The sequence below is a fragment of the Rattus norvegicus genome, chromosome 1, assembly GCF_036323735.1.
Source record: "Rattus norvegicus strain BN/NHsdMcwi chromosome 1, GRCr8, whole genome shotgun sequence".
Taxonomy (NCBI): Eukaryota; Metazoa; Chordata; class Mammalia; order Rodentia; family Muridae; genus Rattus; species Rattus norvegicus.
This window is the reverse complement of record NC_086019.1, coordinates 254,296,750-254,310,470: the sequence shown is the minus strand read 5'-3', so window position 1 is coordinate 254,310,470 and position 13,721 is coordinate 254,296,750. Positions and strand designations below refer to the sequence as shown.

Here is a 13,721-nt window from a genome sequence, read left to right as displayed (position 1 = left end):
CAATGACTTACTCTATGAATTAGTCTCCTTTCGTGTGTGTGCATACTCAGTGTCCTCCTCAGTTCCTTCTACCTTACTTTTTTTGGAGATATTTTTTGGTTGTGAGCCTAGCCTTTAACGGCTGAGCCATCTCTCCAGCCCTTGGAGATATTTTTTATGTGTATTGTAACGCTTGAGTTTGTGTGTACCATGTGTGAGCTGGAAGGAAGGATCCTCTGGAAGGATCCACAGGGCCAGAAGTTGGATCCTCTGGAGCTCGAGACTCAGGTAGTTTTGAGCCACTATCTGCATGCAAACAACTAAACTCAGGTCCTTGGCGAAAGCAGTCTGAACACACTGAGCTGCCTTGAGCCCCTCCACCTTATTCTTCAGACAGGGCCTTTGAACACGAAGCTTACTATTTGGCTGGGATGGCTGGCCACTGACCACTGGGGACTGGGCACCGTTGCCTCCTGAGCAATAAGACTACTAATGTGAGGTGATGCATCTGGCTTTCCCATGGCTGTTGGGAATCTGAATGCAGGTTCTCATGCTTATGTGGCGAGGGCTTTGTCACACTGGTCATTTCCTTAGCTCTAGTATGTATTTTCTTGACCTTAAACTAGCGTCTCCTTTTCCCATGCTCCCTGTCATTGCCACCATCTGTGGCACTGTCATTTTTCCATGCTGGGTCTTGGGCATACCAGACAAGTGGTCTGCCATTAAGTTATACCTCCAGGGTTGGGGACTTAGCTCAGTGGTAGAGCGTTTGCCTAGCAAGCTCAAGGCCCTGGGTTCGGTCCTCAGCTCTGATTAAAAAAAAAAAAATTGGGGGGCTGGAGAGATGGCTCAGTGGTTAAGAGCCTAAGTTCAATTCCCAGCAACCACATGGTGGCTCACAACCATCTGTAATGGATCTGACACCCTCTTCTGGTGTGTCTGAAGACAGCAACAGTGTATTCATATACATAAAACAAATCTTAAAAAAAAAGATAAAATTTGAATTGAATTATTAAATTATTCTACAACAATACTTATGCACAGAGCTGTCCTCAACCACACAAACTCCTTGCTGCAGTTGTGAACTTCCTGAGAGGTGGCCTGTTGTTACCTTTATGGTTCTGTCTCCAGAGGCAGAAACGATGTACTTGTCATCAAAGTCGACAACATTGACCGCAGCTCGGTGGCCCACCAGCACCCTCCTGAGGGTGATGTCAGTTGGGGAAGCCATATCCCACACAGCAATGGATCGGTCTTTGGAGCAGGTCACCATCATGCCGTTATTGAAGCGCAGGTGCAGGACGGCTTCACAGTGGTGAATCAATGTGTTTAGCATCTCCCCTGCATTTACGTCCCACACTCTGAAAAGGGTACCGGGGAGACCGATAGCGTGAAGGACAATGCATGCCTGTTTTTTACCATGGAGCTTACCATCAATGCCACCCCTACTTTCTTTTTGTTTTAGAGATGGGGGTCTCTCTGTGTAGTCCTTGCTGTCCCCACTCACTTTGTAGACCAGAATGTCTGTGAACTCACAGAGATCCACCTGCCTCTGCCTTCCATGTGCTGGGACTAAGGGTGTGCACCACCATGTCTGGCTCACCTCCCACTTTGATGGCAAGTGTGCTTTTTCTCTGCGTCCCCCAGGTAGAGCACACACAGGAAACAACGCAGAGGACAGGCTTAGCGAGGCTTCCTGCGCAGCGCTCAGGGATGAGAGTCACTCTCATCTGGTAATTTGGCCCAGCTTTTTGGGTTATTATTTTAATACTGACATTCAATACAGAAGGCACATGGAAACAGGAGCCTGCTAAGGAACAGCAGTAGTATCTGTCCAATCACTGCATCCACGGGCCATGATGTTCTGCCACAGATTGAGTAATGCGGACTCGACTTTTACTTCCCTGAACGTTAAGTTCTCTACCTTAGACTCTAACTCCAAGGCTCCATCCGTTTTCGTGCTTTTCAGGGGCAGGCTGGTCAAGAGGAGCCCTCCCGCCCACGTTAAGCATGTGCTTTATGGCAGTGGAGACCCTTGCAGAGCTTGAGAACTGTGCCAAGATAGAATTGCCTCAATTGCTTTCTTTCTGCACATTGATTGGGTTTCTCCTTCCCAGTTTACCCTCCTTTTGGAAAGATAGTTTTGTGCTGTAGTGTTGCTAGGAGGTGGACTGCTATTTAGCATGCTAAGTCCTGGGTTCAATCCCCAAACCACCAAGACAGCAAACAAACACCATCTCTCCCCTATTCTGTAAATGACCTAAACATCTACCATGCTCCAGCTCCTGTGAGGCACCCCAAAGGCCAAGAGTTAAGAGCCAGCGACTGCAAGGGGGGGGGGGGTCTGTTGTGGCTAGAAGTAGAAGGAACACTATCCCTATTTACAGGGATAACTTTAGAGAATTTGACAATGCAGATAACTGCCGTCTATTCCAGTTGTTATAAAAAGTGACTTTTGGTGTGTTTGCAAACCCTTAGCTTCAGGGGAAATCCCTGGCAGGTTCCCAGCAGTGCACTAGAATCCTGAACTCAAGCAACACTGGACTCCAGCAGCACAACGGCTGTGCCATCAAATCACCAGAGCCTCTGGAAATTGAGGGCCCCCTCCTAGAGTAAAGCTTGCAATTAAACACTGTGGGGATGGCAGGGGAGGGCTGTATCCACTTGAAAGAGCTCGCACATGCCTGCCCCGCAGTTACAATCACCTGAAAGTCAGCCTTCATTCCCTTCCTGCCATTCCCGTGAGCTAGCTCCATAAGGAATACAAGGCTTCCCATATAGAGGGGGAGTTCCTAGGACAGGTGCTCCTCCAAATTAAAGTCTGTGTGTAGCTTCTTAAATGTGCCAAAGTAGAAATCTACCCAACGGTTCCAACATCAAGTGTTGGTTCTGGAGTGACAAGTGACCGACAGGAAGCTAACAGCTTATTCTTTAGTTTCCGAACTGAGTTCACCAAGACGCAGTCACTGTGACACAAATCGGAGGCTTAGAGTTCAAAGGGGTAGCAGGGCCATACCTGACGGTGGAGTCTGAGGAGCCCGTGATGATCACCCTCTCGTCATACTGCAGACACAGGACAGAGCCTGTGTGGCCTGTGAGAATCCGCTTGCATTCCAGTGTGCTTTTATCCCAGATCTAGGATGGCAAACGAGACCCTTTTGATCACTGTCATAATGGGTGCTGTGGAGACTTGTTGTTCTGGACATGTGTGATCCCCAACATCAAAGCCCAGAGAGGGCAAGACTGCGTTCTTTCCTCCAGGTTGAGCTAAGCTCCTGGATGTGTTGACTTCAGCTCTAATGCTAACTTATCCTTTTCATCAAGGCGGAAGAGTAGCCTATAATTACCAAGGCCAAAGTAACAACAGTTCCCCCATCAGTGCACTTCTAGAAGGGGGTTCAACCCTGGACTACGCATTTATACGATTGTGTGGGGAGAAGCAGACATTTGCCCTTCAGGGAAATGATTCTCATGTTCTAGAAACAACACTCAAGGCCAGGCTTCAGACTGCTGTGTGAGTGTGGTCACCCTCCTCCAACAATGCTCCTCCCGTGAGGAGGGTCCAGTCACCTTGATGGTGTTGTCTCGAAGGCCACTGACTATCTTCTGGTCATCATACTGTAAACAGTAGACCCCTTTACTTGTTTCACTCCGGCAGTGGATTCTCTGTAAACTGTGTCGCCCACATCTCCAATTGGACTCTATTGTCTAAACAGAGGTTCCAAAGCAACAGTTAATTAGGAAAGAAGGCACCTCAGTTTACGGCAGGGGTTCTCATCCTGTGGGTCTCCACCCCTTTGGGGCCTCATCAACCCTTTCACAGGGGTGGTTTAAGACCACTGGAAAACAGACATCTACATTACAATTCACAACAGTAGCAAAATTACAGTTATGAAGTAGCAATGAAAATAATTTTTATGGCTGGAGGTCACTACCACACATTAGGAAGGTTGAGAGCCACTGCTCAATATGCTTCATACAACAAGCTAAAAGGTAGGCACCAAGTAAGGCTGCAGGCCCAGTGTTCCTCTTAGGCACGTGGTATCCATGCCTGCTGATGGCCTTTCTTGAAGCTCACCAGCGTCAGAGTTGCAAACTCACACTGCTGTTTTAGGAAGGTGGCAATCCTTCTCTACAAAGGTTTTAAAGCTGGACAAAATTTGGCCAGGAATTTTCTGTACTTTATCAACCTTATTCTAGTAAAGATACCAACTTCTGCTGATTCACATTGAAAAGTTTAATGGGTTTTCTATAGTACTGTAACTTAAGCATACTAATGATACATTTCCACTCAGCAAATGTCTGGAAACATCGATTCTTACCTCAATGTCTTGTATAATTTTAGGATAAAGCGCTCTATAAAAGGAGTTGGGAGGCGCATTCTCATCAGGAGGTTTGTTTTTGAATAAGTATTGTCCCCTAAAAAACAAATATTGACCAGTGAAAATATCATAAATCCATTTATAAGCAGCTTTCTACTTTTCACAAAGTATTTCAGCTACCATTACACATAACTTCCATTAATGAGTCTGGCAAGGCACGATGGTCAGCTGATTTTTGGAGTCCTCTGTCAAAATGTTAACGTGGAATCTAAGGAACTGGACCAACATTGGTTCCAGTACAGAATGTCAGAGTACCAAGCCCTCTGGGATGCTTTAGGCTGATAGAAGTATACTCAGAACCCATCTGCTGGTCTGTTAGGCTTCTATACATTTACTGACTTCATCGTTTGATAAAATGGTGATTCCTCTGGTTAATAATAACTATTGCCTTTTCTCCCTTAGTGCTGTGGCTTGAACCCAGAGCAATGCTCACTGGGCACAGCAGCTTACCACTCTACCAGTGTGCTGCCGCCGAACTAGCACAAGCCCGAGTCAAGCTGTGCCAGCGTCAGAGGACGCCTAGCATGCTGGGTAACAGAAATGCTTCCTTCTGTCATGATCGAGCTTCATGTTATTTAGCACAGAGTAAGGTGTGTTGCTAGCTGTCTGCTTGGTCACCCTGGCTATTCCTGATCACTGCCAAAAGAGGCAGTTCAGGTCCTACAACAGAGACAAAGGACTGCATGCATGTCTAACAGTAGGGAGGGAAGAGGTGCATCATATGTGAGGCAGGAGGCTGCTTTCAGAGGCGTGCTCTGGCGTGCACACAGATGCCATTTCCTGACTTTGACTCGGGCATGCAGCACGTTACGTGCCCTTCCTTACGACAGCACATTTCTAAAGGCTCACAGCCAAGCTAGACTGCTACCAAACAAACAAACAAACAAAGGTAAATGGCAATCACTTCCTGCTGGGTAAAAAATTTAATTCCTTATCCTGAAGTTAAGAGCCCACCAAACACGGTGTGACGCTAGTAAAGCCCACTGTGGGTGTGCTGACTGCTCGTCTCACTGGCACCGTGCCCTGCAGACGGGAGACAGGCAGAAATGCCTCTGAGTGCAATCCTGGCACCAGAGAAACCATGTTTTCTCTGGGCCAGTCATCCACTTGTGCCTCTATAGCTCCATTACAATATAATTAATTGTTCGAAGTCTCCAGGAGAGCTTCTCCCCTGCCCTCTCCCTATTATACACCTTGAAAATTAGTTGAGAAAGTCTCCTATCAGGAAGGTAGCTGGCTCTGATGTCTATCCCAACACAGAAAAGAACATTTGCACTGGGGAAGTGAAAAGAACAGGGTTTTTGTTTTGTTTTGTTTTGTTTTGTTTTGAAAGGACTGTGAGATAGGAGATATCAACATAAAGGGTAAGCAAACTACTTTGAGAGATAATTCTGGATTAATGGCACCCTTCTCTCAACAGTTTGATTACATAAACACTTTGCATGCAGATGAGATTTTTAACTGTTGCTTTTCAGTGCCCACCATTCCTGAGATTTGAGTCTTTGTCATTTCTATAAGGGATTTCCTTCACATCCAGTGATAGTTTCTGCATATCCTCAGATAATAGGACTCAAATGAATCTCTAATCTTGCTTTTTATCCCACTGCTTTTATATGCCTTACAAACATGTACTAATTTCTCCAAATCAAAAATGCTATAAAAGGAGTGACTGGATATTGAGAACTGGCTCCTTAGCCTGTATCTGTTTTAAGTCACAATCTTTTCTGGTGCATGTTCTCTGACAATGGGGGTCGCTTCTAGGAGAAACGCCTGGTACCTAGGAGACCGTGAGTGAATGACAGACATGAATATTAAATTTAGGATGTTATCATAAAATGTGATCTCCTGATTAAGAAAATGGACTTTTCCCAAGTGGTCTTTTATCATCCTTTTAAGAGTTACCATTACTGAGTAGAAAGCATTATCTAGTGTTACTTAAGAGAAAAAACTGTGAAGTTCATGTCCTAGGGGCAAACTGTCAGATCCATCTGGGTATGAAATATAACAGTAAAGTGGAAGTTAAATCTTGGTGACTCCAACTGTTCTAGGAAGACTGTATTTACTTGTATACTTTTGGGAAGAAGACTCGGGAGGTATTTTCAAAGATGCTCCTATCGGGGACAAGGACAGCGCAGAAAGGCTTTATTTAACACAGAGGGCTTGGTAAAGAAAACTTCAAAACTTCATAATGAGCCGGGCATAGTAGCACACGCCTTTGATCCCAGCACCAGTAGGCAGAGGCAAGAGAGACTCTGAGTCTGAGGCCAGCTTTGGTCTACAGAGTGAGTTCCAAGACAGCCAGGGCTACAGAGAAAGATCCTGTCATAGAAAGAGAGAAGGCAGAGAGGATGGAAATAAGAAATTGGTTCTAAATTATTCCTTCTGAATAAGGGAGAATTTGGCACCCCTGTAATCCCAGCATTCAGAAGACTGGGGCTGGAGACTTGAGAACAAGCCGGGCCACACAGCAAGGCCTGTCTCAGCACCACTGCCACCCAAGCAGAAGACAATGAAAGAAAAGGGAGGTACAGCCCTCACCTGGAGACACCAAACGCCTTCACAGAGCACACAGTATCTGTATTTACCACTTCATGGAACAATAACAAGTTATATCAAATTGTATCAATTTGCTCAAAGACAAGGGAACTTGGTCAAAAAGCTGAATGACTTGCAAAGAGTGGGAGGGAGTTCAGAGGCTGCAGAGAAACAGAGGTAGTGAAGGCATGGATACATCTCAGCTCTAACTTCAAGAACCCGTTCAAGGGGCTGGGGATTTAGCTCAGTGGTAGAGCGCTTACCTAGGAAGCGCAAGGCCCTGGGTTCGGTCCCCAGCTCCGAAAAAAAAAACCAAAAAAAAAAAAAAAAAAAAAAAAAAAAAAAAAAAAAAAAAAGAACCCGTTCAAAAGGCTAGAAAGTGGACTAGGAAGCAACTAAGGAGCAGAAAAATTGCTTAACATGTACAAAACTGTCAGCTTGGTTACAGGCACCACAAAAGTTATTTTTTAAAAAAGCCCCCCCAAAACTATCTTTTCAATGATATTTTTTTAATTACTGTCCTCATAACCAACATAAAAGACCCCACTGTTAGGATCAACCGTAAACAAGAGTCTGCTTTTCTGTTTGCACTCACACATATACACACCTCAGTTCTGTGTCTCCCGCCTTCAGAACAGGTTAACGTTTATGATGAAAGTCGCTATCACTCACAGGACAAACGGAAACAAAGTATCTTAACAAGGCATGAAATCTTTTTAGCTAAGAACGGAGTTTTTAAAATTGAGACTTAAGGCCTGAATTATCTGGAGGGATTATCTCCTAAGAGATAGAATATCTTCTCAGACACCTTGAAACTTAACCAAGTAAGCAACTATGTGCTCCATTCTGAAAGCTGGTCTTGGACTCTGCAGATAATGGTCTCTGAATACCATAGATGCTAACGATCAGAGTATGAGGGCAGTTAAGCAAAGGCGGTTTCTACTTTCCCGCATCGTAAGGAAGGACATGAAAACCAACGGAAAGGGGACAAAAAGAAACAAATAACCCTAAGCTCTGGTTTACAGTCATAGAGCAAGGATGTGCTAGCATTTGGACTGGAGCTGGATTTGAGAGCAAAGATTTTTAAGTATTCCTAATAGCTCACAGGACAGAAACTTCTGAAGTGCTTACCAGGGTACTCAGGTCAACACATTCATGAATCCATGAATTTCAAAGATACAAAAGCATGAGAGCCAAGCCAATTTGAAGGAAGGGTGATCTATTTCTCTCTCTCTCTCTCTCTCTCTCTCTCTCTCTCATGTATATGTGTATGTATGTGTATATAATATATATATATATATTTCCTGCTTCAGTTTCCTTACTTGCTGGGATTACCATGTCCACCCAGCTAAGTGAGGATTTGTTTTTTGTTTTTGTTTTTTGTTTTTTTTTGCTTACAGGACTGGACCCAAAGCCTTTATACACAGTGAGGGCACCTGTAGCCCTTAGCTGTTTTTACACTTGTTTTGAGACAGGGTCAGGCTGAGTGAGGGTGGCCACATATGTCCTAGCCGCCTTCCTTCTTCTTGGAAAAGCAGGCCGTATGGCCCAAACGGAGCTTCCCCTTAGTAATCTTAACTGTTTGAGGTTGTGTATGACTCCAGACCCAAAAGGAACCAAAATAAATAAATAAATAAATAAATAAATAAATAAATAAATAAGTTCTGAAGGCAGTCACTGGGCACACACATGCCTATTGTCATTTTTTTATCAAATATACTTAATAACTTATTTAATGAATTATTCATACCTGACTTTCTTATAGTGACATTCTAGAGATATACTCTAAGGCAAAATTCTAAAAAGAAAAATATCTTCAAGAAGTTTTAATGAAATAGTGCCATTGCGCTCAGGGAACACTACTGGTGAAGTCTTTCAGGTCGTTGACTACACAAGGCCTTAGGAAATTCATAATCAAGCAAGCAAATCTAAAGATACAAGTTTTAGGAAGAAACAAATGATTTATACTAAATTCCACTTTTCATTCTTTCTGATAGCTTACTTCTACTTGGGCATAAAAATTAATTTTTGATTACAGAGGTGGTGAGACATGGAGGTGGAGACTGCAGTCTGGGAAGAACAACAATTCCACCTTCCCCAGAAGAGGAGGAAGTAGGAGTGGGCTCTTTCTACCTGATTCAAAGCTCTCTTTCCTTCCTTAAAAGTTCTCTCTCAGCCTTTCTGCAAAATTCCAACTTCGTCCAGAGAGCAGAATGTTTTGTTTTTTTTTTGTTTTTTTTTGGTTCTTTTTTTTTTTCGGAGCTGGGGACCGAACCCAGGGCCTTGCGCTTCCTAGGCAAGCGCTCTACCACTGAGCTAAATCCCCAGCCCCGAGAGCAGAATGTTTTAACTGGGAGGGCAGTCAGTTTTCTTTTTTCTTTTGAAAAATGTCATCTCATGATCGACTGGTCAGAAGAAAACTACTGCGTACATGGACAGCAATTCGCTTGTATTTTTAGCTAAAAATTGGACAAGGACTATGGCTGATGGGAAGTGTCCCTGCTGGCTCCCGACATTCCCTCATGCTCAGCAGCCAGGTGGGGGGGGGGGGGGGGATGCCGGAATGAGGCAGGAAGAGGAAGGGAAGGGCTCACCACCCTCTGCGCTCTGCCAGGCCTCGCCACAGAGAGTCTGTCCTGACCATCCTCTCGATGAGCTTCTTCCACAGCATGCCGTCCGACGTCACGCGGTACCATTCCTTGCACACAAGCTCAGCAGCACACAGTGATCTGGCGTCCAAGTATGACAGAATGTTCTCAGCAATATGGTCCAGACCCCGTGCTTCAGTGAGGGAAGGAAGCACAAAAAGAACAGAGCGGGTGCTGAGCAATTTTTCACAGAAAGCCTTTAAAAGAGCAGTGCACGCTGTGAGATGAAGGCACACCACTGTCCCTAGTGTGGTCCAGCTTTGCTCAAACAGAGACTTGGGTAAAATGAGTGTCAATAATTTTTCCATAAGGTTACAGAAATGAACAGTATTTTCCATCTTCTGTTAGATAAGGAAGTTAAAGCTAACAACCAGCAAACCCCCAAGACATTAAAAATAAAAAGGAGTCCAGAAAACAGTTCCCATCTATCTATATGGATTTCAACACTAGGGGATGTTCTACGGATGGCGTCTCAAACTCAGTGATTCAGACCCCCCGAAATCCTGATATTAGGTCCATTTCTCATTCTCTCCTATTACTGCTGCAGTTCCAAAGCTATTCAGTGAAAGAAATATCCTTTAAATGTACTGGGGAGAGAGAGGCAGCAAGTCAGACTGCTCTGGGACATGGGACGTGGGCAAGAGGAGAAAAGTGAGCACACTGTCCAAGAGCAGCCTGAGAGGAGACACAGGGACCCTGAGAGGAGACACAGGGACATTAAGGTTCAAAGAGGAGTCTGACTGCATGTTAAAAACAAAACAAAGCCTACTGCTCTAAAACCTAAGCGGCACTTGACCTAAAAAGGAAAAAAGAATCTTACCAGTAAACATGAGGGTAGCATTTCAAAAGAAAATATGGCAGGCTGATCTTGGGCGGTGGAAACTAGCATACTCCCCAATTAAAGCTCTTTACCACCCATATATACATCAAGGCCTGGGTGGGAAAGAGCCCATCAAATAGGATGGCCACCCTAGCAACATTTTTGGCATTGCTGTTCCAAGTTCTCAGGTCAGACAAACCATTCACAATCTCTGAGGTCTTCTGAAGGCTCACAAGTTGGGATGGATTCCTTCAGTCTGTCATCTGCAGGCATGAACGGGAAAGGACTGACGCCGTGCGTTTTTGACTCTGCGTGTCTCCCCTGAATCATATGGAGACACACTTGGCTGCCATTAGCAGCAATCCAAATATGCTTATTAAACATTATTCTAATTATAAAAATTGTATGGCTATCTGTCAAATTCTCCAGCAGACTTGGGGAAAGAAAGCTTTAAGTGGATCTTGTTGGCTGGCGTCACATGTTCATATTTAAGTATAAGCAGATGGAGGCATCCGCCACCTAATTCTTATTAAAGGAATATGATTATAGGCCAATTAAAGATAATAAAGTTCCTCACCGAAGATACGATGATGACATATTTCCCAAATCTTTTATATTTAAATGTTCTACAATATCAGAAAAGGCATTCTTACATTTTTAATGGCTGCCATCAATGGCAGCCTGATTGTGTACAATGTACCAGTAATAAGAGTAATTTCACCCAACACTCCAAACAAAACAGTTACATAATGGACTATAGGCAATCTCTGGAGTAGTTTGGTTTACTAAATGTAGCCAGATGGTGTAGGTTGAGAAGCTTAAATGGCTGTTAGGCACTGGACATGATTTAATACCACATAGTCTAGTCAGCTGATACACACTAGGGATCAGTCCAGTATTAGGCAAAATACACTGGTCCAATCAACACTGGTTCAATTCTTAGTGTCTAAGCCTGAGACAGTAACATGTTTCAATGATTGGGAAGAGAATAGCAGTAGGTGTACTCAGATTGTGCAAAGAAAAGTGCTTGCCAATGGCTACAAAAAATCCAGTATTTTACAAGAGGACAAAATCTATTCTATTTAAGCAAAGAATATAGGTACAATTCAGTTTTAAAGTGGTTACTCATAATATACAAATAAACATTTAATTTTAAAAGGTAATTTATTTTAGGTTCAGAAAAACAAAGCTTTAAGAAATTGCTGCCAAGGAATGAGAGAGGCAGCACCACACAGTTCTAAGGCAGCTCCTGCTAGTGCAGTGTGCTGGAGGAGAGGCTGTCAGCATGGACCAGAGCCTTAGAAGTGAGGTTGCTGGTGGGGTGCCCAGCTGCAATCACAGGAGGGGTGGGGCAGGGGGAACGCTGACATCTGAGGTCGGTTTAAGTCACAAAGTAGGAGCTTATCTCAAAAGGAGAAGAAACTCTCTAAAAGGTTCCTGCTCTAGGGCAGCAGGTGGGGGTTAGCGGCACCATGCTTGTGTGACGCCCTGGGTTCAATTCCCAATACCAAACCAAAATACCCAGAAACATAAAAAAAAAAACAAAAAAACCATGAAACCAAAATAAACACAAACAAAACAAAATCACAGCACACCGAAACTCTTCATAGTCTTTAATACAACAATTCTACTTTGGGTGTTTTTCTTCTGAGACTGTCTATAAATTAATGCATAAGAATGTCTACCATGGTATAATTTATACAGAGAAAAATTAACAAAGGGTAAAGAATGTATTCACACTATACAACCTACTATTGGACTAAATCATTTAAAATAACCCACACTTAGGAAAATAGGCTTTAACATATTAAGAAAAGTTTTTAAAAAACAGGCTCCAGATCTATAGGGAAATAAACACACTGATCGGAACTTTATAAGAAAAACAAAGAACTGTGTGGTGGAGTTCTGGGCAACTGTATTCTATATTCTGTGTGTGTGTGTGTGTGTGTGTGTGTGTGTGTGTGTGTGTGTGTGTATTCACATGTGTGAATGGAGGTCAGTGAGCCCCATGGGTCTGCCTACGTCTGCCTCCCTAGGGCTGGGGCTACAAACGTACCCCTCTTTCAGCTCTCTTCTGGAGACTGGGGATCAAACTCAGGAACTTAGCTTCCACACTGACTATTACTGGCTGAGCCACCATCCATATGCACATGTATATGTATTTATACATAGCTGTATTCTGATGTGTCGACGATGACTAACTATTCCCTAAGGAAAGTGTAGCCCATGTAAACCTCCTATTTCCATGCCTGGCAGGGTTCTGGATCACTGTTAAAGAAGGGAGGGGACACTCTGGAGACGCTTACTTAGTGACGGAGTATTTATCTAGTTTGCACAGAATTCGGGGTTCACTTCTTGAAGATTGTGACCTTTCTTCTAAAATATTAAAAAATGCTTTTTAAAAATTAATTCCTACAATAGCATTTTTTTAATGGATGTGGTAGAAGCTAATGCATGAGGACGTTGGTTTTTGAGCCAGCTTGAGCTAGGTAGAGAGACTGTCTCTTAAACAACTCCAACAACAAAATAAACACTCATTTTGTGTGTGTGTGTGTGTGTGTGTGTGTGTGTGTGTGTGTGTGTGTGTGTGTGGTTTTTTTTTGTTGCTAAAATTCACATCCAAATTCAAGTACATGAAAAGAACTGAAAATAAAGCATATAAGTCATGCTTCAAATCTGGTAACAGTTAAGGAAAACACAAAACTAGACTTGGAACTGCATATAGGTTAAACAAAAAAGGCTGAGCAGAGGGTCAGGAGACAAAGTAAAACGGAATTTAATTATGCAGTTTGACTTTTCTTTTATTTTGATGAAGGTATAATTAATGACTTGGTCTGTAACTATCAAAGCAAACAAGAATTTCTAAATTTATTTCATGTGCATTGGTGTTTTGCTTGCACATATGTTTGTATAATAAGGTTGCTGGATCCTCTGAAGCTGGACTTACCGATAGCTGTGAGTTACTATGTGGGTGCTGGGAATTGAACTCAGGTCCTTGAGAAGAGCAACCAGTGCTCTTAACCACTGAGCCATCTCTCCAGCCTCCAAACAAAAATTTTAAAAAGAGAAATGTAGCTAGGAGTGTTACACTTGTAGTCTCAGCAATTGATTTCTTTTTTTCTTTCTTGCCCCACCCCTACCCCCAAAGGGTTTCTCTGTGTAACAGAGTCATGGCTGTCCTGGATTCACTTTGTAGACCAGGCTGGCCTGGAACTCACAAAGATCTACCTGCCTCTACCTCCCAAATGTTGAGATTAAAGGCGTGTGCCACCATGCTTGATATCCCAGCATGTCAGTGCTAAGACAGGACTGCTGAATTTGAGGCAGGTCTTGGCTGCATTGTGAATCTAGGTTATG

The 13,721-nt window shown here is 43.5% G+C and overlaps 1 protein-coding gene across 22 annotated transcripts in view; it reads right to left on the bottom strand.

The window, feature by feature from the left end:
• Btrc (beta-transducin repeat containing E3 ubiquitin protein ligase) overlaps positions 1 to 13,721 on the bottom strand; it is a 165,735-nt gene that overhangs the window by 14,349 nt on the left and 137,665 nt on the right. For all 22 annotated transcript variants that reach the window (XM_006231530.5, XM_006231538.5, XM_006231536.5 and 19 more), the window contains 5 exon segments: positions 9,491 to 9,677; positions 4,302 to 4,398; positions 3,550 to 3,687; positions 2,996 to 3,114; positions 1,091 to 1,340 (listed from right to left, as the gene is read on the bottom strand). In XM_006231530.5, the coding sequence (XP_006231592.1) occupies positions 1,091 to 1,340; positions 2,996 to 3,114; positions 3,550 to 3,687; positions 4,302 to 4,398; positions 9,491 to 9,677 (791 nt within the window).